Genomic DNA, 25,530 nt, shown 5'->3' with positions numbered 1-25,530 from the left:
TGATAGAAGAATTTGGCAAAATATCAATACATATTTACCAAAGTTGTTTGAGGCCTAATATCCAAATTAAGGAAGTGTACAAACTGCTGGGTCTCTAGGAAGTGTTTAGGGTTCTTTAAGCTGCCAGAACTGTGCAGGACAGTGTTTTCACCCAAATGGACTTTTGCCTCTAGGCACCCTGGAAACAGGAGTATGCTGGGACAAGCTTGACCTTAATCTTTCCAGAGGAGTCTGGACTGTGGTCACTTGTTTTTCATAACAAGAAATTCAGGTTTTCCCTGAGTCTTTCCAGCAAAGTTCAGCCAGTTGTTGCACCCAAAGTGTTATTTCCATTTAGCATGCACCTGTATTTGAGACCATGTACAAAATAGACCAGAACAAGGTTTGAAATAGAATTACAGAAAAACAGCTAACATTTGTTGAATGCTCTCTCCACTCACCATAAGTCAAGATGAATGGTTTCTGTCCTAAGAATCAGCCCAACACTGGGCTGCTTGCTGTCTAGCCAGGACCCCAGCATTGCACAAACCATTATCTGGCAATAACCAGTTGCATTGGAGGCTTCAAATGCTGTGATGTGGATTCAGGGGATGCACAGGGTGCAGAGAGGACAATGAAGCAGGTGTCAGCGGGAGACTCAGAGCCCCTGACCAAGCTGACATGAACAACCCCTTGACTTTGCTCTCTCCCTCTGTCCCCAGATCCTGTGGATTCAGCCTCCCAAATAACTTTCTCCTCTGCCTGTCCATCCCATCACCATTAAAATCTCATTGTCGGTGCCCTCTTTCTCTAGACCACTGTACCTGCTCCAACTTCAGACCCTGATTTTGGACTCCCTGCAATCAATAGTCTCTGCATTCTGGCTCTGGCCTCAAATTGGTCAGTTTCCACAGTTACATTATCCATAATTTCCACATTCCATTGGTTAAAGTTCAGTGTCTCTATGGGGCCTGCAAGCAGTGTGTAAAAATTTTTTGTTGGGTAATCAAAAAACTAGACATGTGCTTAAGACACCAGCAAGTGATTACATTAAAATTTTAGTGGAGACAGGATTGTGAGTTTGAGAGCACCCTGGGCAACATAGCAAGAAAAAAAAGTAGTTGATAATTAAAACCTCAAAGTTATCCCATCAATATGTGGTTTGGGTAGGCATTATACCTTTATTTGGAATTTTAATTTTGAATTCACATGGGAGACACAATAATTACTAGGTGCCCAAGATTCTCATGTCACTCCCTGCAAGGCACTTTGTGGTCCATCCCTCTGCTCCTGGAGGAGTCTTGCTCTTTGGGCTCCAATGAACTGCTGAACTTCAGGTGCCCACCTGCCACGGGCTAGCTCCACTGTTGTATCAGCTGGGGGAAGTCCCTTGCCCTCTGTGTGCCTCAACTTCCTCATCTGCTAAAAAAGGCTCAATGGTGTGTACTTCATAACGTGTGAATATTACAGAATGGTACAGACACACAACATGCCTGGCAGGAGACAGGCGCTGTTACCTGCCATTATGTTGCTCCCTGGAATCTAAGGGTCTTGACACAGGCCATTCCCTCTACTGGAGCACTTTCCTCCCACTGACATTTCTTGTCCAGCGGAACCTTTGGAGTTCAGACTTGGTGTCCCTTCCCACATCATCAATCAGTGATTGCGCGGGAAGAGTCAATGTGGTGAGAAAGCCGCTGGGGAAGGCAGGTGGCAGGAAGGGGCTGAGTCAATGGGGGCGTTTCGGTGAGGACCCTTCTCTTGAAAGCTGTTAGGAGCCATGACAATTGGGAAGACGAGCAAAGGGTGTACCCGGGTATCCCGGGAAGACCCCATAATGCCTTGGCGGGGCTGGAGGCAAAAGGTGGGTTAGCATCTGTAGCAAGCGGTAGGATCAGCAGTAGGGTAGGCAGTGCGCACGCGAGAGCCTGGTGGGTGGGCGCGTGGGGAGAGTCCACTGGGCACGCGTTGGAGGTCTCCACAGCAACATCCAGAGACGGTGTGGAGCTGTGTTAGCTGGGACCCCGGGCCGGCCGCTTTTGGCAGAGTAACGTGCCCCACCTTCGGGACATGGTTGCCCGGCTCCTCCAGATGGTACCTGGAGGCGCGAGTAGGGCCCGGTAACGTCTACCAAGCACTAAGGCGTGGCTGCGGATCTCATGGATGGCGGGACGGGACTTGGGATCCCCATCCCTGCTGGACGCTGAGGGACACGCCCCGCGGGAGCGCAGGTTCCTGCTTTCCCGAGACTGCGCCCAGACCCAGGGTTCTTCCGAGTCGAGGCCCTGCATTGCTCGCCATCGGTTGGGTGGGAAGCCCAGGACAGCCCTACCGACGTTGACGCCCGAGCTTTGGAACTCTTGCCCAGCCCACCCACCCCGAACCCAGGGCTGCACCTGGAGTTGCTACCACCCTCAACTCCAGCAGCAACCCAGACTCTTGCTGGGCGCCGGTTCCGCGCCTTGTCCCCGCCTCTGTGTCCCCATTGGTCAGTCTCGCGGAGGAGGCCGGGCTGAAGAGCTGCACCGACGGCCCTGCAGCTACACCGTAACTAGCAGGTCTGCCGCCAGGATCGCCACCGAGCTCGCCCGCTGTCGGTGCCCGCTACGTCGTCAGCTGGCTAGACCGGCGGCGACAGACGATTAGCCTGCAATCCCAGTCTCTGCTGTATCTTCTGCCCCGTGGCCGCGGCGGCCGCTTCCCCACTTCCCGAAGTCCAGGCAGCTGCTGCGAGTAGGGAGATCTAGGGATTTCGCTGTGAGCTCAGGAGACGCCCGCTGTGGACCTCGGAGCTCAGCCCCCTGCTCGCCGTCGGGGCGTTCCCCAGGCCGTGCCGCGAAGCGGATGCGCGCCGGCTGAGCGCCCAGGACCGGCCCGCGATGGCCGCGCGCCCCCGGCCGCTCTGGCTCCTGGGCCTGGCGCTGTGCGCGCTGGGAGGCAGCCCCGGCCCGCACGCCCTGCACGGCTGTCCTCAGGGTCGGCTGGGCGCTCGCGAGCACCGAGACATGCAGCGTGAGATTCTAGCGGTGCTCGGTTTGCCCGGGCCACCCAGGCGCCGCGCACCACCCGCCGCTGCCCGGCTGCCTGCATCGGCCCCGCTCTTCATGCTGGACCTCTACCACTCCATGGTCAGCGACAACGACGAGTACGGTGGGTCCTCGGAGCCGCACCTGGGCCGCGCCGACCTGGTAATGAGCTTCGTCAACATGGGTGAGTGTGGGAGGCGCCTGATGGCGTCAGGAACCCTGGATGTCGAGGAGGAAGTGACAGTGTCCTCAGACTGGCCGCTCTGGGAGTGAATTGGGCAGCAGGAGAGTGCGCGCATCCTTGGACAGTGCCAGAACCTGCCCCGAACAGGAAGTCAGGGATCAGTGGACAGTACCTGTGGGGCAATGGTCAGGAAATGGAAAGTCTAGGGCTGGCCCAGGTTCCCTGAGATGAGCAGGGAAGATGTGGACTTCCAGGGGAATTCATTCACCCTGTCTCCAACCACACCCAGGCTTAGGAATCTGGTGATGTTGGGACCCACCAGGTGATGTTGGGTGGCACCAGGAAGACAGTTGGGTCCTGAGAAGACTGGTGAGTAAACAGAGGCAGTGATACTGTCACTGTGATAAGGGCAGTCAGTACTGAGAAGAGGGACAAAGTTCAGTGTGAAAGCCGTGGTCATCATCAAAGTGACCAGAGCTGACCCACAAGCCTGAGTCCACACACCTCAACAGATTCTTCCCTGTGCAGCACTGAGCCTGTGGGTGGAGTGTGCTGTCAGGGAGGGGCTGGGGAAGGAGTGGACAGACAGCTCTGGGACCTGGGCTGTGGCCTGGCAGGGAGTGAGTGTCCAGGCCTGTGAATGACCCAAGGGACAGCTTAGACCCTCTTCTTTCCCCCAGAAAAAGCTTGGCTTTTCCTGTCTGCAGAAATCTCTCTAAACTGAGTCTGAGTTCTAAAGCTCTCCAAGACATTTCCCCCCACTACTCTTGAATGTAGAGTCATGAGTATTTACTGTTGGTCATGTCCTCCAGCCACTTTGCCTCCTGTCTGTGTCTAGTGACAGGCAGGGGTCTGAGCTGGGACAGGCAGCAGACTGGGTCTGGGGACCAGCTGATGGGGTGAGAGCAGGGACAGGACCCTTGCCATGGCTGCCAGCCCCCTCCACACACAGCATCACTGCCAGTGCTTCCAGCAACCCCGTGAACGGCCATGGCCTCCATCCCCACACCCAGGGAGGACAGAGGGGCCCAAAGAGGCAAGGGTACCCCTAGGATAGATGGCTTCTATGTGCCCAGCAGGGACAAGCCTAGATTGTCAGGGCTGTGGATTCCAAATCCCATCTTCTTCCTACCTCATCTCTGCATGTCCTATTGGGTTCTGGGCCTCTGAAGCTGTGAGATTAACAAGCAGGTCTTTGTGCAGCCTTGGCTGTGGGTGGCACCCTCAGAAGGGCCTTCTTTATTCTGATGCACTCGCCGCACTCTAGAACTCTCTCAGCTAGAGTAGTTTTAACTGGTAATTACCAAGGCTGTATGTGGGGATTAGACACGAACCAGGATTCCTTCTGTGTTGGAGGCCCAGACCCAACCCCGAAGGCTGGGCCCCAGAACCACGGTGGGGTCTAATAGCAGAGTTGCTGTGGTGCTGACGGGCACGCCCAGCTCCCACCTGCTTCCTCCAGCTCCACCTCTCCTGACAGCCTCATCTGGCCCCAGGAAGTGAGGCCAGTCCTTCCAGGTCCCAGCTGTTGATGGGCAGCCTGTGAGACCTAGAGCTGAGGTCTTATGAGGGTCCCCCGCCAAAGCTCAGGCCCCCTGAAGAGCAAGTGCCTTGGGAAGCCCCACATGATTTGCAGGTCCTCTGTTGGGAGTTAGGACTGTGGTCAGAGCTGGTGGCCCTGCCCCACTTGTCTTTCCAGCTCTGCCTGTAGACCCTTAACTCCCCTGGGTCAGGATGAAGAAATGGGACTGTTACTGTGTGGAGCAGAGGGATCCTGTCCCGGTCTTCCTGTGCTCAGGCAGGGGAGCACCGAGGCTCTTGTACCACCACCTGGCCTGCCCTAGTTCCTGCGTGTCTGCATCCGCGTCCCTTCCGTTATCTGTACCTCTGCTTTCTCGTCCAGTCTGCAGTGGTGATGCTGGAAAAATGAGGCACCTCCCAGCCCTGATCCTGGGGCTCTGTGTTAGAGGAACCTTCTCACAGCTCTGCCCCGCCCCCCCCCAGGCTTGAGCCCTTCAGGCCTGCCTGGCCTCTCCGGAGGGAGGAGAGATGGAGGGAGGGAGAGAGGAAGGACCAACTCTGCTCCTTCTTCCAGAATCCTTTCCCACCCTGTGTTCCAGGCAGGTGCCTGTGTTCCAGGCAGAGAAACTGAGGGACAAAGAGCACTAGCAGGCAGTAGTCTAGGTGGGACCGATGGCGCCATCTGCACTTCTGTGCTGACCCTTCCCTGAACCAGACTAACTTATTCCTGTGGTCCCAGCTGCCAGGGACAGGGGTGGTGACGAACTGAGGCTGGATCTGGGAGAATCAGGGCTGAGTGAAAATTTGGGCCTTGGGTGAGACCTGCTCTACTCTTGCCTGCCCTGTGACCTTAAAGGATGATGCTTCTCCCCATGGGGGTCAGGTCTTTTCCTTTGGTTCTTCTTCTTCTTCCTCTTCTTCTTCTTCTTTTTTTTTTTTTTTGGGGGGGGGGATTGGGGATTGAACTCAGGGGCACTTAACCACCTCCACTTCCCTTTTTTATATTTTATTTAGAGATAGAGTCTCGCTGAGTTACTTAGGGCTTTGCTAAATTGCTGAAGTTGGTTTTGAACTTTGGATCCTCCTGCCTCAGCCTCCTGAGCCACTGGGATTACAGGTGTGTGCCACTGTGCCAGCCTTTGATTCTATACTAGGGAATTTTTCACTTTTCCCATTCACTCAGTCATTCAACAAAGAGTTATTAGTACCTGTAACATGCCAGGCCCAATTCTAGTTGCTAGGGATATATCTATGCTGACCTTCTAGTGGGAGAGACAAATAATAAGTGCATGAGCCACATAGATAATTGTCAGGTGTGCTAGACTGACCCTCCCCTGCCTGGAGCAATAGCAAGGTATCAGGACTGGATCAAGAAATTCTGACTTAGGAGTTAACAGACAGAATTTGCATCCTGACTCAGACACCTACTCTCAATGTGATCAGGGTTTCTTGTTCACCTGTCCAAGTCTCAGTTTCCTCCACTGTAAAATGGAGTTGCTCGTTTTATGAGGCTGTCAGAGGTTGTGTGAGATGCTGCCCAGTGATGTGCACGTGCCCAGAACCTCCACATCTCTTTCAACATTTGCACCTTACAATTACTGTCACAATTGGTTTTTAAAAGAGATTAGAGCGAGTGCAGCAGCACATGACTGTGATTCCAGTGACTCGTGAGGTTGAGACAGGAGGATCTCAAGTTCGAAGCCAACCTTAGCAACTTAGTGAGACCTGTCTCAAAAAATAAAGTGCCCCTGGGTTAGGTTAGATCCCCAGTACCAACAGAGAAAGGGGAAGGGAGGGAGAGCGAGAGCGAGAGCGAGAGCGAGAGCGAGAGAGAGAGAGAGAGAGAGAGAGAGATTTTAGGTGATGTTCCCAAGGCCACATAGAAGGTCATCTCCATGCCTCCACATCCTGGGGCCTGGCCCATCTTCAGATGTAGTGAATGCTGCTTAATTGGACAAAATATGAAAGTGGGTTCTAAACTGAGAATTCTGTTTTTAAAGTGTCTTTGTTGTTCTGAGATTTATAGAAGTAAAGCATACTCACTATATAAACTTTAGACCATACTAAACAGAGCAAAAAAATATCAGTGTCTCCTCTGGGAATCTCATTCCTATCAACCAGTCTCCCAAGCAACTACTTTCTGATTTCTATCACCATAGATTCATTTGGCCCATTTTATAAACTTCATATAAATGGAATCATATGATGTATGATCTTGTGTCTAGCGAGTCTGGCACTAGACAGAATTTTTTTAAGAGTCACTCTTGTTGTTTCTGTAGTTCTTGTTTTATCACAGAGTATTACATGAATAGACCACTTTGTCCTTATTAATTTATTCTCTCTCTCTCTCTCTCTCTCTCTCTCTCTCTCTCTCTCTCTCTCTCTCTTTGTACTGGAGATTGAACGATTGAACCCAGGAGTGTTCAACTACTGAGCTACATCCCAGCCCCTTTCATATTTTATTTTGAGACAGGGTCTCCCTGAGTTGCCCAGGCTGGCTTCCAACTTGCAATCTTCCTCCCTCAGTCTTAAGTCCCTGGGATTACACCACAGTGCCTGGCTTGATTTATTTTTATTAATGGACATTTTCAAAAATATTTTTTAGTTGTAGGTGGACACAATGCCTTTATTCTATGATTTTTATGCGGTGCTGAGGATCGAACCCAGAGTCTCACACACGTTAGGCAAGCGCGCTACCACTGAGCCACAACTCCAGCCCAATTAATGGACATTTGAGTGATTTTCAGTTTCTGTTTATTACAAATAAAGCAACTCTGAATATTGTGTGTTTGTGTGTGTGTATGTATGTGATGGTGAAGATGAACTCAGAACTTTGTGTGCATTAGGCAAGTGCTCTACCACTAAGCTACTTCCACAGCCCTGAACATTCTTGTACACATCTTTCTATGGACATATTAAACCTGAACTCTAATCCTGAGAGAGCCACTTGGGAGCTTCTGAGATGCTAGAGAGGTTGCCTACAGTCTCTTAACCTCAGTTTCCATACCTTTAAGATGCAGGAAGCAAAGCCAAACTCCCAGGTTTGTGTAGTACAAAGTTTATGTGCATTGTGACCAACTGGACACCTGACACATGGCAGGAACTTAATGAACTCCGTCCTAGCTCTATACTCTTGCTCATTTTGTACCCTCTGCACAGAATATACTCACCTCCATTTCTGGTTGTCAAAATTCCACCCCTCTTTTAAAAGGGAGTAGACCAGAGTTTCCATAAATCTCACTGTCCCCAGCACCAGCTCCATCCTGGACAGACAGGCTCCTTTGGTGATAGAAATCCCATCCTTCATTGTGTCCATTTCTCTTAGAATCCTGGTCTCTCTCTGCCTGTATGATTCAGGGGCACATCTAACCCCTCTTTCTTCTGGCCTTTGGGAAACCCTGAACAAATCTGAAAAATCTTAACTCTCCCCCATGTACCCCAGCTCCTGCGTGGCAGGTGCTCGGGCAGACTGGCAAACTCGAAGGAAACAGGAGTGCAGCAGGAAGTGGGAGCACCCAGAGCCAGTGAAGGAGTCTGGGCCAGGTTGGGACAGAGGGAAGCCAGCCCTTCCTGTCACGGTGGTGTTCACAATGGGTGCGGCATCTCCCTCTCCTGGGACCCCGAGTTCCACTGGGCTCTGCCTGTTGGAAGGTGTTTTCAGCAGGCATTCTAGGGACACATGTTGACAGAAGGACCTAGTTGACAGGTAAAACCTCCCACATCTCAATATTGCCACCTGTTAACTCCAGGGCCACTCACTTCACATTGACTCCAAGTCTGAAAGTCCACATTATGGGTCCCTAGCCTCTCATGTGACCTCCACAAAATCTCTGCCCCTTCTGGGCCTCAGTTTCCCCACCTCTCCAGGGTTGCCCTGCAGGCCTTCCCAGCTCTGATCAAAGAATGTGCCTACCCACTGCCCGCTGAGGATTCCTCCAGGGGTGAGTCACAGGGTGGGGAGGAACACCTAGCCCACCTCCTCTTGGAAGCCTCTTCTCCACAGGCAAGAGGGGATGTGCCACTGGACCATGTCTTTCTGGAAAATTCCCACAGTTCAGTTCTTTCCTGGGTTTCAACTGGCGGAATCGTGCGTCCTAACTCTTGCTCTGAACTCTTCAGAACTATTTTTGACCTTGGCAGGCTTGATGTGGTGTCCTGTGCGGATGTTCCCTTTTAATTTGGGGTCTGAAGCCATCTGAGGACTGGATCAGTAATTATGTGTACAGAGTCATTTATGGAAACAGCTCTTGAAGAAAGTCAGTAATGAGACCCGGCTGAAAATACCTCAGAAAGAACCTCTTCTCCACAGTGCCGAGGTTTCTGGTGGGAGAAACCCCCTCGGGATGCAAAATCAATAGGTCATCAATTCCACGGCTCTTCCAGCCTGCAGGGGCTGTGGAGACCAGGGTCTTTTCTTAGATCTGAAGTGGGGCTCCTGCAGCCTTTGTTACCAGCAGGACTAGCTAGACAGGCCTAGCCTGTCTGCCTTCAGGGCCCCGGCGAGCCCATCCCTTCCCTCAGGGGCCAGGCTCGGAGAGGAGACAAGTCCCACAGCAACATGAAGACATCAGTGACCTCTAACGAAGACATGCTGCCATGTGGAAGTCACCCTCAGATCAGCAACTGTGCCCCAACCCAAGAGACTGTGAGTGCTGGACCCTGAGCCACCATCCTAGAGACAACAAGCAGCCCTAGAGAAGAACAGGCAGGCACTCCCTCTCAAGGCCCCTGGAACTCAGGGGGCCCAATGAGCAGGCTGCTGGAAGCCTCCCATGTCCCTCCCTCATGTTCAGCCCTTGACCTCAAAGAGCCCACCATCCTGTGGGGCAGCTAAGCCAGGGACATGAACTCTGGCATAGGGAAAAGAGGGCAAAGCAATATTGGGGTCTGTGAGGCTCCTTAGTGGGACCGAGAGCAAAGTAGCCTTTAGACATTGTAGGAAGAGACAGCTCAGGAGAGGGTGACCTCCAAGGGATGTCTAGGGGGAGGTGCCCACAGGCAGAAGGCACCAGAGGCCATAGCAGACAGACAGTGGGGCCAGGTCAGGGAGGACCTGGAGCACACAGCTGAGCCTAGGCTCCTCCGTGGGCCTCCAAGGCTGGAAGGATTGGAGGGGAAGCTGACGGGCCCGTCAGAAAATGGTCCTCCTGACAGCCTCGCTGAGCTGGAGGAGGAGGCTGTCTTTTGAATCCGACTTATGGTGAGAAACAAGACCTGGGTGAGCCTAATTTTGTCCAGGAAACAAAAATAGTCCATTCTTTTTGGTGTCAGGTTGAGGGACACAGGGTTTGGCATCTGGAAGTCCATCCTGTGAGTGGTGGGCACAGGGCCCCAGAGTGGACAGGCAGAATGTGGACAGTCCAGTGCCAGGGAGGCTGCCTGCTGCCCTCAGTGGGCCTTTCCCGGAAGCCTGGGATCTGGAGGTGGTTTGATCAGACTGTAGGCAGCTGAGGGTTCTGTGATTATTTATTTTCTCAAAGCTACAGTACGGCAGTTCAGAAAGAACTTCTTTATTTCCCCATGGAGAGTTTTGTAGAAGGTTGCAGTATCTGTCCCTAGCTCTTGATCCATGTCCCTCCAGCCTGTGTCTCTACGGAGCTGGCTGTCAAGAATCCTGTGTTTCAATTCACAATAGACAAACTATGGAACCAGCCTAGGTGCCTATCAATAGATGAATGGCTAAAGAAAATGTGATGTGGTATATACACATAGTGGAGCTCAGAACTTCAACTATACTACAAAGCAATAGTAACAAAAACGGCATGGTATTGGTACCAAAATAGACAGGTAGATCAATGGTACAGAATAGAGGACATGGACACAAACCCAAATAAATAAAATTTTCTCATACTAGACAAAGGGGCCAAAAATATGCAATGGAGAAAAGATAGCCTCTTCAACAAATGGTGCTGGGAAAACGGGAAATCCATTTGTAGCAGAATAAAACTAAACCCCTATCTCTCACCCTGCACAAAAATCAAGTCAAAATGGATCAAGGACTTCAGAATCAGACCAGAGACCCTTCATCTTATAGAAGAAAAAGTAGGTCCAAATCTTCAACATGTTGGCTTAGGATCAGACTTCCCTAACAGGACTCCCATAGCACAAGAAATAAAAGCAAGAATCAATAACTGGGATAGATTCAAACTAAAAAGCTTTCTCTCAGCAAAGGAAACTATCAGCAATGCGAAGAGAGAGCCTACAGAGTGGGAGAAAAAGCACTAATTTCCAGAATATATAAAGAATTCAAAAAACTCTACACCAAGAATACAAATAACCCAATTAACAAATGGACTAAGGAAATGAATAGACACTTCACAGCAGAAGATCTACAAGCAATCAACAGATATATGAAAAAATGTTCAACATTTATAGTAATAAGAGAAATGCAAATAAAACCACCCTAAGATTCCATCTCGCCCCAATTGGAATGGTGATTATCAAGAACACAAGCAACAATAGGTGTTGACGAGGATGTGGGGAAAAAGGTACACTCATACATTGCTGGTGGGGTTGCAAATTAGTGCAGCCACTCTGGAAAGCAGTGTGGAGATTCCTCAGAAAGCCTGGAATGGAACCACCATTTGACCCAGCTATCCCACTCCTCGGCCTATACCCAAAGGTCTTAAAATCAGCATACTACAGAGATGCAGCCACATCAATGTTCATAGCTGCTCAATTCACAATAGCCAGATTGTGGAACCAACCTAGATGTCCTTCAGTTGATGAGTGGATAAAGAAACTGTGATATATATATATATATTATATATATATATATATATATATATATATATATATAAAATATATATATACACACACACACACACACACACACACAATGGAATATTACTCAGCTATAAAGAATAATAAAATTAAGACATTTGCAGGCAAATGGATGAAATTGGAGAATATCATGCTAAGTGAGATAAGCCAATCTCAAAAAACCAAAGGAGGAATGATCTCGCTGATAAGCAGATGATGACACATAATGGGGGGTTGGAGGGGGGCAAGAATGGAGGAAGGAGGGACTGTATAGAGGGAAAAGAGGGGTGGGAGGGTGGGGGGGAGGAAAAAATAACAGAATGAATCAAACATCATTACCCTATGTAAATGTATGATTACGCAAATGGTATGCTGTTACTCCATGTACAAACAGAAACGACATGTATCCCATTTGTTTACAATAAAAATAAATTTAAAAAAAAGAAAGAAAAGTGAAATTATGTTATTTGCAGGAAAATGGATGGAACTAGAGGCCATATGGTAAGCAAAATAAGCCAAACTCAGATGGTTAAGAGTTTTATGTTTTCTCTCATATGTGTGAAGCTAGAGAAAGAGAGAGAAAAAAAGAAAGGTGGTGAGGGTGGGAAGGGATCTCATGAAAATCAAAGGGAGATCAGTAGAGGAAAGGGACCAGGAGGTAAAAGGCAGGGAGGGAGGGAAGTGTTGGGGAGCGATATTGGTCAAGTTACATTATTACACTGTGCACATGTAAGAATATGTAACAATAAATCCCACCATTGTGTACAACTCTAATGCACCAATTAAAAATTTTTTTAAAAAGGATTCCCTGTGGTTGCTGGAAACTATAGTTGCTTTGTGACCCAAGTGGCATCTAGCTCACCTCCCAGGGTCATGAACTTTAACATCAGCAGCAACTGAACTTTATAATATTCTTCCTAGGTTACAGGACTTCTTTGAATTGCAGGCTGAGTTCTTTGAGGCTGATGTACAGAATTTCTTACAGATGAACTGCCCTGGCCTGTCACTCCACACCCCTTTTGTACATACACCTCAGTCCCTGACCACTAGATTCCAGCCACCACAGCCTCCTTGATGTTTTTCAAACACACAAAGGGCCTTTGCATCTTGGTTCCCTGCTTGGATCCTCTTCCTCTATTTCTTCATCCGCTGCTTCCTTTTCCTAATAGAGACTTCCAGGACCAGGTTATAAAATAATGAATGAATTACCAGCATTATCCAAAGCCAGTAGTTCTTGACCAAGAATGATTTTGCTTTCCTGGGAATATTGAGCAATATCTGGAATAATTTTTGGTTGTTACAACTAAGGAGGGCAAGGGAGTTCTGTTAACATCTAATGGGCAGCGGTCAGGATCTTGCTAAACATCCTACAAGACACAGGATGGTGCCCTAACAAAGACTATCTGGCCCAAAATGTCAGCAGAGCCAAAGCCAAGGAAACTGTCCAAAGGTGAATAAAGTTTGATGATGAACTTGCAGATATTAACATACATGTTTCTGTGTATTTTCCATACTCCAGTTGTCCGTTCTTTGGTCATTATGAAGCCCCTTATTGTTGGCTTAAGTACTCTTCTTTACTTATTTATTTATTTTGTGGTGCTGGGGATTGAACCCAGGGCCTTGTGCTTACAAGGCAAGCACTCTACCAACTGAGCTATCTCCCCAGCCCTCCAGCCCTTCTTATTTTGTATTTTGAGGCAAGGTCTCGCTAAATTACTTAAGGCCTCAATAAGTTACTGAGGTTGACTTTGAACTTGGAGTCCTCCTGCCTCAGCCTCGTACATATTCTGTAAGAAGAAGAAAAAAATCATGAGGGCTGAGGTTGTGGCTCCGTGGTAGTGCACTTGCCTAGCATGTGTGAGGCACTGGGTTCGATTCTCAGCACCACATAAAAATAAATAAATAAAAATAAAGGTTCATCCACAACCAAAAATATATATTAAAAAAAATGAACTCAAACTGATATTTCTAATTCAAATTTAGAATAATAGGCTTTTATTTAAATTCTTAGGTCTTATATTTTTATCTATCTTCTTTTATACTGAATAATTTGATCCTAACAACATTGACATAATAATGGTTTGCTTTATCCTGTAATTATATATGCAATATATAATACACATATAGAAGCTAAAGAATAATATCATCCCAGTAATGTGCTTATTGAAACAATTTAAGATTTATATTTAGTTTATTTTGTTCTTAAGCTACTCTACTAGGAATGGATATACAATCAAATAACTAGATTTATTTATTTATTTATGATACTGAGCATTTAATCCAGGGGCACTTTATCACTGAGCTACATCAACAATTCTTTTTATTTTTTTATTTTGAGACAGGGTCTCACTAAGTTGCTTAGCATCTTACTAAGTTGCTTGGGACCTTGCTAAATTGCTGAGACTGGCCTCAAACTTGAGATCCTCCCTGTCTCAGCCTTCTGAGCCACTGGGATTATAGGTGTGGGCCATTGGGCCCCACTCCAAATTACTGTTTTTAAATCACTTAAAATAATTCTTCAATGTGTGGTCAAGCTACCAACTCAAAACCCAGTGAGTTCATTTGCTTTACTTTGTATTTTGCTCTTTATTCTTGTATTTTGAATTGATTTTGTTTCATACTTATATGAAATCTTTACAAAATCTACAAAACAAGGAACATTCAGAGCAGACCATCTCCATCTCCTACACTGTGCCTATTCCCTTCCTCCCCCAAAAGGTCAATATTTTTAATTGGTTTAGAAGTTTGTTGCTTATCTCTCTCTATTTAAAATATACAATTATAGCCAGGTATGGTGGTGCAGACCTGTTAGCCCAGTGACTCAGGAGGCTAAGGCAAGAAGATTGTAAGTTCAAGGCTGGCCTCAGCAACTTAGAGAGGGCTGGTCTCAAAATAAAAAATAAAAAGGGCTGTGGATGTGGCTCAGTGGTTAAGCACCCCTGGGTTTAATCCCCAAGAACAAACAAACAAAAAAAGATGTGATCATTAGGAGAAGAATATATAAGAAATTTCTGTACTATTCTTGCAACTTTTCTTGAAATCTAAATAATCTAAAATTATTTCATACTAAAGCTAAAAACATAAATAAAATGGTCCTCCACATACTCTCTGTGTTATTTCCAATCACAGCCTTTCTTTATGTCCTCCGTGGCACTTATTACATACACTGATCTTGTTATCTTGTTGGTTTACTTAGTTTTTATCTAACTTCCTGGGTGGAAGGGTCTGTCTTTTGACCGCAGTGTTTCCTATGCCTACATAGTGACTTGCATACAATATGCTCAGCTTCCAAATGTGTTCAGTAAGTGATTAATACTCCTGGATGTGACCAAGAAAAATGAATGGGAAAATCATTGATCTTATGAAAACTTCAGAATGATGAGAAGGAAACAGAATTAGAAATCTTTTCCCACATCCCCAAAAGTGAAATTTTGGGACTCCTAAAATTAGCAATTCCTGCCTCAGATTTTGCAAATGGGGGAAATAATTTACTATTCAGAAACCTTGCTCCAAACAGCAATGGTCCTTTACTGGACCACCTTGGAGAGAGGAGTCCTGGCAGGACATATCTTAGATGGTTGGAATCCAGGACAGTGACTGGGTAGAGGGCACCCTCCCTACACCTGTCTGATCTCCCAGGAACCCAGGTATGAACTTTCTACCGCCAGCATTAGAATTTGGGAAAACCCAAGAAATCACTTTGTACAGACCTCTGCCTTTCCATGAATTCCTGCTGTGGACCCTCAACCCAGAGCGTGGTGTGATTTGATTTTGTGCTGTGTATTCAGGCACCTATTGTTTTGGGCCAAGTCCAACTTAATTTTTCTGCTGTTTTTTTTTTTTTTTTTTTTTTTAGCAATCACAGTGGTGGGCCACCATGGTGGAAGGAGCCCAACTGGGAGCCAGGACTCCTGGTTTCCATTCCCACATGTGTATAAAAGTGCAAGTTGTGGGCTAGGCATATGGCTCAATGGTAGAGTGCTGGCCTAGCACTGGATTTGATACCCAGCAAAAAAAAAAAAAGTATAAGTTGTACTTGGTGCTCTCTGTCTGAGCCAGAACTGGGAGGCCGTCCCAGTGCTGTGCAGTCCTGACATCTTTGGGAGACTCCAGACCTTGGTTATGTGGTGGGGGCTGAGCATGCACTGAGAAGGAAATGCCCCTGGATAATATGTCAGAAGCATCTACTGGAGCATAACCAAGTACCATGATAGTAACAAACCTGGCTCTTTACAGTTTCCATTTGGCCCTATATCAAAGGATCATTTTGCACATGTAGACACTGAGCCCAAAAGGTTAAGTGCTGTCACTAATGTCAGGTGGGTGAGGAGACATCTGGAAGCCATTCAGATGTCTTTCTGTTGAACTATTTTCTCACTCCACACTTTAATTTAGGGGAAAAAAAAATGTGGATGCCTCCCTTCCCCCACCCCATGGCTTTCGAGTCTCAGACACAGCCTCTTGGTGAGCTGCCTGGATGCTATCACTTTATTTAGTTTGGAAATTAGAAGTGCCACCCCTCCTGCTTCCTAAGGATTGGCCATCAATCCTGTCCCATAGTCCTTGTCTTTTCACAACACTGTATGGAAAGGATACCAGTGTCCCCACTTCACAGACAGGGAGACTTCCACACAGTGGAAGTGGCTGGTGGCTAACAGGGTCAGAACTGGGACCAGGAGCACCAGCTACTGGCCAGATTAGCTACACCTCTCAGTGCTGTCTGAGAGGCTAAAATAGAGACTGCCTTCCCCAGAACTACCAGAGGAAAATCCAGGTCCCTATAAATGCTCTTACACAATACCAGCTCTCTGGATCCAAAGAAGCAGTCACTGGGCAACCGTGGATCCATACAGTTCAGCAAAGAAAGGGGCACTTCCTTCAGCCAGTTCCAGTAATATCTGTTTCAATGCTGCACCTCAGGAAGTTTTATCAACATCAGATGAAATTCATTGTTTTCCTAAAAATTTCCAAACTTCTAATGCTTGCCTGGAAGAGCCAGGCTGGGCAGTTTCCTGGGCTGGAATCCCTGCTTGGTTTATTGATTTCACAAACCCATGACACAGAAGTTCAGAAGTTGAACAAGATTGTTTTGAGACAGTCTACATAGGTCACATGGTCATCGAGGGACGGTGGCTACCGAGTTTGGGAGCCAAAGAGCTGGCAGATTTGTGGATTGTTCCTTCAGTCCCCAGACCCAAGAGGGAGCCCCCAGGTGAATGCACCTGTCAACTCCACTGTGACATGGGGGCAGGTGCACACAATGATGCTTTGAAAGAGGTCAGGAGAATAGAGTGTTTGAGGAATCTTCCTTCGTTGTCTGTCTCACGTCCTGTGACAGCCAACAGCCTGAACCTACTTCATCTTAAAAATCAGGAATTCTTCCCTAGGCATGTAACAGAGGTATCTGTGCAGTTCCTAAAGCCACTGAAATTGTTACCAAAGTTGTATGCGTATAACTGTGTCTATAGAGAGGGCACATGGGTGTAGTTATTCATGGCACAAGAATCACTCAGCAAAGGTCCAGAACCCTACCCTCAATGCTATCTTCTTATGGGGGAGGGACCTGGACCTCTCCCTTGTCACACTGCCTCTGAAGCAACCAAGCCCTCAGGTTGGCATGCATGCACTGTGTGCACAGCACCCTAATGTTCGATGGGACACTGCCCATTCCATTCCATTTCTCCTCCCTGGGCTGGGGATGAAGCCTCCCATCTGCTCCTACTCTAACATGCCTATCCCCTGACCCAACTCAGCACAGCTGTGTGCCTGTCCATTCCTGGACCAGGGATGATATGTGGGGACCACAAAGACAGGAAGTGCTTCCCACATCCATCTGGCAGCTCAGCCTGATGCTTTTTAAAACCTGACCTGTGGTCACTGAGCCCAGTAACCACAGAGGGTTTTAAAAAGACTCAGAAACGTATAATTAAAATCTCAGTGTTGGGTTTTAGGGAAGGCACTGGGCAACTCCCACCCTGCTTTCCGGAAACACAGATTTTTGATATTTGCAAGTGACAGGGAGCTAAAATGAGATTGCCCTAAATATACCATCCTGGGCAGGTCTGTGCAGCTGGGCAAATTATGCCACAGCCGTGGCCTTTGCCCAGATGGCTGGGCCAGTCCCACCACTGACCCCACCTTGGCTCTCACCCCCTGCCTGCCTTTCACCCTTCACTCTTGCCTGCACAGGGTTCTCCGCTCCGCCTCTCAGCCCGCGCTGCTGCCTACGGGCCAGAGTTGTAGCCTTGCCCCCAGCCCAGGGCTCCATCTCCCCAAAGCGGCTCAGTCAGACCCCCTGCTGTCCAGAGAGTGACTCTGTGGGTGACCCCCAGCACCCCTCACCAATACACACCACACCCCTCTACCTAGAGCACACCTGCCACCTCACCACCCACAGAGATACCTTCCCATTTGTCAAGGCCAGCTCAGATGTCACCACCCCGGTGGGGGATGGGGGGGACCCTCTGACTTCCCAGCACTTGAATAGAACTTTCCAGGAGCTTTTCATTCCTACCTTGGTGTTCCTTGTTCCTTTCTCTCTCCCTCCTTCCTCCTTCCCCTTGTCCTTGGGTCCTTTGTCTCTTGTGATTTCTGGCAGCGGTTGTCCCTCCCTACCCTTAGGTCCTTCCACCCTCAGCTTTGCTCCACTGGCCTCTCCTCTGCAGGGCCCTCTCCTTGGACACTGAGGCTAATTTGTACTCAAACTTCATGGCCTAGCTCAGCTGTGAGATCTGACCTTCTTCCTTCCCCCACCTCCCATCCAGGAACAAGGACAGACTCTGGGAAGCCACCGTCCCACTGTAATGCAGCCAGTTATGTCCCTGCCCACCAGGTTCACCCATGGGACTAATGCTTTTTCTGCCTTGAGTTCCATGTCCAGCTCCCCTTTATCCTGGAAGTTCCCAGAGGAGAGCCTTCTGCTCTTTCATCGTGGATCCCAGGGCCATCAAGGAGACAAGGTGGCACTGGGTGAGTTTTAGGCTTGACCTCTTGAGCACATCTGTACCAGGCTCTGTGTTCAGAGTGCTCCCCAGCAGAGCCAGGAACAAACCCACGTGTACAGGAAGAAGCTGTACACCCCATACAGGCTGCCCAGGGCCCTTTGAAGGACAGTCAATAAATAGGGGCAGCTAACAGTTGACTCTGCCCACTCTGGAGCCTGAACCACGCCAACCATGAGGGACTGCCTGGCTCCCACTTTGTTTTCCAGTGGAGCGTGACCGAGCCCTGGGCCACCAGGAGCCCCACTGGAAGGAGTTCCACTTTGATCTGACCCAGATCCCAGCAGGGGAGGCTGTCACAGCTGCAGAGTTCCGGGTCTACAAGCTGCCCAGCACCCGCCCGCTCAACACGACGCTCCGCATCAGCATGTTCCAGGTGGTCCAGGAGCACTCCAACAGGTGCCTTCCCTTGGCCCAGGCACCCTCCCATCTCGTGGGCTCGTCGCCAGCATCTGGCAGTGTGTCCTGCCCCTCCTAGCGGGAAGGGGCATTTCCCAGAGGAGGAAAGGGAAGCTTCCTGGGAGAAGAGCCTCAGAGATGGGAAAGATGCTGGGCCGGAAAGTCCCTGCCCTGCCGTCCTGGCTGTGGGTCCCTGGTGGGTCACTGAGCCACTGAGTCTGTTTCCCACATGCACAGTATCATGTTTGACGTGGTTATCAGTGAAATAAGGCGCAGAAAGAGCTCAGAGTCAGGGCAGGACAGACGTCCCAGGAGTGGTCCCCTAGGTGGCATGAGACACAGAGGCATCTGGGCCGGCCCTCAGCCATCGGTTAATTGTTCTTTCGTGTCCACAGGGAGTCTGACTTGTTCTTTTTGGATCTTCAGACGCTCCGAGCTGGGGACGAGGGCTGGCTGGTGCTGGATGTCACAGCAGCCAGTGACCGCTGGTTGCTGAACCGTAACAAGGACCTGGGACTCCGCCTCTATGTGGAAACTGAGGATGGTGAGGCTCGGGGGCTGGGCTGGGCTGGGCGAGCTCCCCTGGGGCTCCCAGGAAGCTATGCCAGCTGAGGCCTCCAGCATTGTCCAGAGTGGCCTTGCTGGGTCCTGGGCACCTGGCCTTTCTCTGCTGTGCCCACTGTGAGGACTCAGTGGGTAGAGAGAGTGGGGTCCTGGGCACAAGGATGCCCTCAGCCAGGGCCGCTTTCCCTCCCCTCCTTCTGAGGGACATCTGAGAGTCCATGAGTCCTTCCCTTTCCCCAGGAAGGGGCAGCTCCCCCTGCAAGAAGCCCTCCACACTGGCAGTTCCTGCGCTCCCAGAGCAGTAGGGGGAAGTGGCTTCACCCTCAAGCCGAGTGAGGGGCCATGGTTGGGATCCCAAGTCTGTGAGGTCCTAAGTTGGCAACATCAGCAGGTTACTGACCTTTCCAAGCCTGTTCCTCATCCACAGAATGAGGTTCCCTCCCTCATTCACACACAGGGATTTGGGGGAGCATGCCTCCATGCCAGGCAGTGGATGGAGAGGCCAAGGCAAGCACAAGACCGGCCTGTGTGAGGTCGTGAGAGGGCCACGTGGAGGAGCAGAGGGCAGGAGGGAGACCTTGGAAGGAGACTGAGAGGGTGGGCAAGGGTCTCTGTGAGTCAGGGTAAAGACCTGGGCAAGGCGTTTGAGGTTTGTAGAGTAGCAGAGCAGCAATGAGGGATGACAGGATGTGACAAAGGTTTTCTAAAAAGAACCCTCTGGGACATTCCCCTCTCAAGAGGCAGAGCTTAACTCGCCGCAGGTGGGACGTGAACTCCCCGCAGGTCGTCAGCAGAAATAAACCAGTGTGCGCTCCTGGCACCACTGAGTGCTCAGTGAGGGGCGCTGTCACATTAAACACCGTTCCCGTCAGGTCACCCTGCAGTGCCCTAGCTCCTGAGTCTCTGGAAGCTCGGCAGCGTTTGGGGTTTCGGTGGGAGCAGACGCGGTGGCAGGGATAGTGGTGGCGCCCCCACGCGGAGGGCGCCCTCCCCGCTCTGTGATGCGCAGCGGCGGCGGCCGGAGGAGCGCTCTCCCGGTGCAGCCGGCCTGTCCCGGACTCGGGCCCCACCGATCACGGCGGCGCTGCGGCTCCGCGTCCCTGCCAGTCGCTCGGGACCAGCGCTGTCCTAGGGTTGCGCCCGCCGCTTCATTACCAGCCCTCTGTCCCGCGCCCAGTTCTACACGCACCCGGCGGCGACGGTAAAGGACCTCCGCAACTGGGCGACCGTCAGCTCGGGGGCTTCGGGGGCTTCGGGCTCTGCGGGACCTCCGAGAACCTGATCGCCGCGCGCTGAGGATCGACGTGAAGACCTGAAGGTGGTGAGCAGCAACGTGGGCGTGGACGACTCGGCCTGGGCCTCTTACTGGCCACCAAGCAGGTCCGCCGCGTGGACCGCTCCTACCTGGGCGAAAACACGCTGTGCGAGCAGCAATACCTGGAGGGCGAGCTGGACCTGGAGCCGACCCCGCGGGGCACCCTGGCCGAGCGCATCCAGCCGGCTGCGCCCGGTGCCCGCCTTCCAGGCGCCCACCCGCTATGGCTCGCTGGTGCAGGAAGGCGGCGCACTCATCAGGTACTACCCCGACGGCAGCCTGGCCATCCTGAGCTACCGCGAAAGGTGAGAGAGTTCCAGGGCCAGCTCTCCCTCCTGGAGCACGCCATCAGGGCGGACTTCCCCTTGGTGAAGGGCTGGAAGGCCGACCGCGCGGGCAACGTGATCCTCAAGGAACTCCAACGTGCCCACGTGCAAGGCTGCGGATGTCACGGTGGTGCAGGTGGAAAAAAATCGTGGACGTGAGGACTTTGCTCCCTGGAGACATCCACGTTCCCAACATTTGTGTAGATCGCGTGATAAAGGGACCGAAATACAGAAAAGAATCTGAGCGTTTAGGCCTGCGATGGAGGAAAATGGGAAAGCCCTGCTGGGAGCCGACACAAGGACGCACATCATGCAACTGCAAATTTGAGGACCGCATGTGTGCCAATGTGGGCATCAGAATCTCTCTGCTGACCAGCAACTTCATCAGCCCTGACATGACAGTTCATCTGTTTCCACCCACACAACAATCCTGCGGGAAGGAATCAGAGGTCGACTAGGAATGAACTACTTCTATTTCTGAGCTTCTTCCTTGCTTCCTTGCTTGTTCGCTAGTTTATAGAGGAAGAGAGGCTTTGCTTAGAGGAAGAGAGGCTTTGAGAGAAAGACAGGCTTTGCTTAGAGGAAGAGAGGCTTTGCTTAGAAGAAGAGAGACTGCTTAGAGGAAGAGAGGTTTTGCTTAGAGGACAAGAGGCTTTGCTTAATTTTAGAGGTGCTACGCTTTCAAAGAGGCTACGCTTTCAGAGGAGCTATTTCTTAGAGGTCTGCTTCTTAGAGTTCTGCTTCTTTTCTTAGAGGTGCGTCCTGCATCCTGCGACCTGCAACCTGCAACCTAGAGGTGTGTTCTTAGTCCTCTGTCCTGCGATCTAGAGGTGTCTCTTTAGTCTGGCGTTCTGCAATCTGCAACCTGCAATCTAGAGGTGTGTGCTTAGTCCCACGTTCTGCGATCTCCTCCCAGGTGAAGAGAATGTCTTATATACACTAAGGCAGCCAATCAGTTTAGGATTAAGTAGCATGGTTGGAGCATGCGCCACGGTACCAATCAAGAAAGAATGAGGAACATCTGTTGACCACTAGCGCAGAAGAGACATTAACTAATCAGGCAAAAGGTCATGAGAGATCATGCCGTGTTAACACTAATTATGTGCCACCTCTTGGCCCAATGCCAGCCGCCATCTTAGGCCTACTTAAACATGTCTCTGCATTCATCTGCATAGTGAAAACGGAATCCTGGGCTTGGGTTCGTTTCTATCCAAAGATGAGGTGGATCCAGATGTCATCAACACAGGCAAGCAGACAGTCACCGTGTTCCCCAGGGGGCTATTTCTTCCTCAGCGATGACTCCTTTGTCATGATTTGTGGGGGACACATTGAGCTGACCATACTGGGTGGCAGGCATTGTTCCAAATATGGCGACCTGGCCAACTGGATGATACCTGCAAAGAAGGTGAAAGGAATGGGCAGAGCCATGGATTTGGTGTCCAGTGACAAGACTTAAGTAGTGGTCACCATGGAGTACTGCACCAACGGAAAGGCTCCCAAAATCGTGGGAAAATACACCTTGCAGCTGAGGGGAAGTGCTGCGTGGACCACATCATCATTGAGAAGATGGTGATTGACATGCGTGGAAATGGGGCTGACACTGGTGGGGCTCTGGGAAGGCTCCACAGTGGGCAAGGTCAGGATCAGCATGGACTGCGCCTTTACTGTGTCCCTGAACCTGAAGCCCATGCAGCAGGTGGCAGCATGACACAGGAGCAGCCCAGGCCCAGTGTGTGCGGGTGGGGACTCCCCTCCAGGGGTTTACTGGGGAGGGAGTCAGTAGCCACCTGAGAGCCTGCACAGCTCAGGCCTTCTGCCACCAGGTATACTGTTCTCTCAAGAGGGATGTGACTTTAATTAAAAACAAAAGGGGGGCTGGGGAGATAGCTCCGTCAGTAGAGTGCTTGCCTTGTAAGCACAAGGCCCTGAGTTTGATCCCCAGCACCCCCCCCCAAAAAAAAAAAAAGGAGGAGGTTGGGCTGCAGCAAAGGCAGGTGGCGGTGTAGCTGCTGCGCCTGTGATCGCGGGCGGACTTTCCCGCAGGTTGCACAGTGGCTGCGCTCCTTCTCGGCCCGAGGGCCAGGCCTGAGTCCGAGGGGTGCACACAAGCTGGCTTTGAGCCAGGCCAGGCCTCGCAGGCTTTTTTTGGCGGTCGCCCGTGGCTCCCCCTGTGCTGCCCTAGGCCCGCCATGGCCCAGCAGAGAGCCCTGCCCCAGAGCGAGGAGACGCTGCTGCAGTCTTACAAGTAGCTCAAGGATGTCGTCAAGTCCGTCATGGACAACTTCACCGAGATCATCAAGACCGCCAAGGTACGGTTGGAGAGTCCCTGATGAAGCTGGTGTCTGACCTCAAGCATTCCTGATCCTCAACGACTTCCCGTCAGTGAATGAGGCCACTGACCGGCGAAACCAGCAGCTGCGTGCCCTGCATGAAGGGTGTGACCACAAGCTCATCACCTTGAGGGACAGGTCTCCATCGACCTGTACAAGCCGGAGGAGTATTATTTGTCCAGCTCAAGTCTTTGCGAAGCTAATGACCTGCCTGTATGCGAAGCTTACTGGAGGCTGGACCTCGACACAGACTCCGTTGATGGCCTCTCAGCCCCTCTGCTGGCGTCCCCAGAGCCCAGTGCTGGCCCTCTGCAGGCTGCAGCCCCTGCCCTCTCGCACACTGGTGGCTCTGGCCCCACAGAGCATGCCTGAGTCTCCCAGGGTCACTCTTCCCAGGCCCCTGATTTATCAGGAACAAAGCCAAGGGTTTGCTTCTCTCAGCCCCTGCTCCCCATTGAGTGCTCTAGGACCCACTGTGGCCTTCTTGAGAGCCTAGCCAGGCCAAAGTCAATACCCAGGACAGTTGGGAAAGGTTGTTAGGGGTGGTCCATCATCATGTGTAGCCACGACCTTCCTGACTGACCAGGTTGGAGAAAGTGTGTCCTGTTGAGGACCTGGACTGTGGGGGTAGCGATGATGGCTAATATCAGGAAGACAACCTGAGAATATTATTTAAAATTGGGAGGGGCGCTGTAATTTCAGCAACTCAGGAGCCTGAAGCAGGAGGATTGCAAGTTCAAAGCCAGCCTGGGCAAAAAAAAAAAAAAAGACCAGGGATGTAGCTCAGCTTAGTGGTAAAGCACCCCTGGGTCCAAGCCCCAGTACCAAACCAAACCAAACAAAAAACAAACCAAAAAGGGAGGAGCACCAGTGTGCCTGCCGCAGCCTGGCTGCCTTAGGGAGGCTGTGTGACAAGGTGGCCCACTCACAGGGCAGCCTGCGGGACTTCTTCCTGAATTCTGCTGTCATGTTCGTTTTGCTACTTTTGTATTGAAACAAATTAAAATACTAAAAAACAAAACAAAAGGAAAGCGAAGCGCACCATGCGTCCTGTGAGGACTACAGAGCTCTCTGCCACACAGTACCATCTCTCACAGGACTTCACGCCGGTGCCTCCCTTTCCATTTTTTTCATTTTTGAGACACAACCTTTCTAAGTTGCCCAGGTTGGCCTGGAACACGCAGGCCTCCTCCCTCCGCTTCCCGGTAGTGTGGATAACAGGCACGTGCACCACACCCGGTTGTAAGGTGTCATTTTATTGCCTTGAAAAAGACACAAACCTAAGTGCGACTTGTGAGTGGAAGTGACGCTGCCCTGGTGAGAGCTTTTCCTATAGCCCTCTCCCCACCCCCGACTTTTCCTCCAAGGTGCTCCGCGTTTGGTTCCCAGCTTTGTTTCTTGCGTCCTCCCTCATCCTTGCACAGTCCTGGTAGGGAAATGGATGTCTATAGGAGGAAGGCAGGGCTGTCTCCAGGGTACGGGACCTGTGAGTGGGAGAGACCAGGGTGGGGGCAGTTGGTGCTGGCATTCCACCTGGAAGGAGCCTGTACAAATAAACAGTCCCTCTGTGTGTCGCCAAAGGCTGCGGTTTATCATAGGAGTTCTAGGAACCTCACCCATGGCTTGGGCAGGTTCTTGCCAGTGAAATTGCAGTGTCCCATGCGATCCACACCTCCATAAAGGACCTCCCTTCTGTTGCCTCACAGCCCCAGAGACCCTGCTCCTAGCAGCAGTTCCAGCGTCAGCTGGCATTTCTGAGGACCTCATTAGAGCCCCCACACACAAGGAAGTGACAGATCCTGCGATGTGATTGGGGTGGGAATAGCCTAGGACATGAGGGAAGTGGCAGGGAGCCAGGTGGGAGTGGATGGGACTTCACTGAGTGCAGTGTGTGGCCCCTCCTGGTGCTTCTGGGGGACCTGCCCTGCCCTGGGTGTCAGAAGCCTCCAGCTGCAGTGTGGGGAAGCGGACCCTGGGAGCGCTGCCAGGAGAGTGAGGAGGGAGCCAACCTGAGGGATGCAGCAGGCCAGGCCCACAGCCGGGGTTCTCTTGGGGTTTCAACCAAGCCCCTGAATTGTCCCTCATGTGGCTCTGGGGTCACTTGCACTCAGGCTGAGGTGGGG

The 25,530-nt window shown here is 50.8% G+C and overlaps 1 protein-coding gene and 2 pseudogenes across 1 annotated transcript in view; all 3 read left to right on the top strand.

Moving 5' to 3' along the window:
- Nucleotides 1-2,538: 2,538 nt before the first annotated feature.
- Nucleotides 2,539-25,530, top strand: part of LOC124966934 (bone morphogenetic protein 8A-like) — a 34,328-nt gene continuing 11,336 nt past the window's right edge. The window contains exons 1-3 of the mRNA XM_047528847.1: nt 2,539-3,189; nt 18,683-18,872; nt 19,268-19,416. Of these exons, the coding sequence (XP_047384803.1) occupies nt 2,859-3,189; nt 18,683-18,872; nt 19,268-19,416 (670 nt within the window). The 5' untranslated portion in view covers nt 2,539-2,858. The remainder of the gene's footprint in view (nt 3,190-18,682; nt 18,873-19,267; nt 19,417-25,530) is intronic.
- On the top strand, nt 19,908-22,785 carry LOC124991013 (succinyl-CoA:3-ketoacid coenzyme A transferase 2, mitochondrial-like; annotated as a pseudogene).
- On the top strand, nt 23,267-23,779 carry LOC124966943 (mediator of RNA polymerase II transcription subunit 22-like; annotated as a pseudogene).

Source organism: Sciurus carolinensis, chromosome 1, assembly GCF_902686445.1.
Source record: "Sciurus carolinensis chromosome 1, mSciCar1.2, whole genome shotgun sequence".
Taxonomy (NCBI): Eukaryota; Metazoa; Chordata; class Mammalia; order Rodentia; family Sciuridae; genus Sciurus; species Sciurus carolinensis.
The sequence above is the reverse complement of the archived record's forward strand: the minus strand, read 5'-3'. Positions and strand labels throughout refer to the sequence as shown.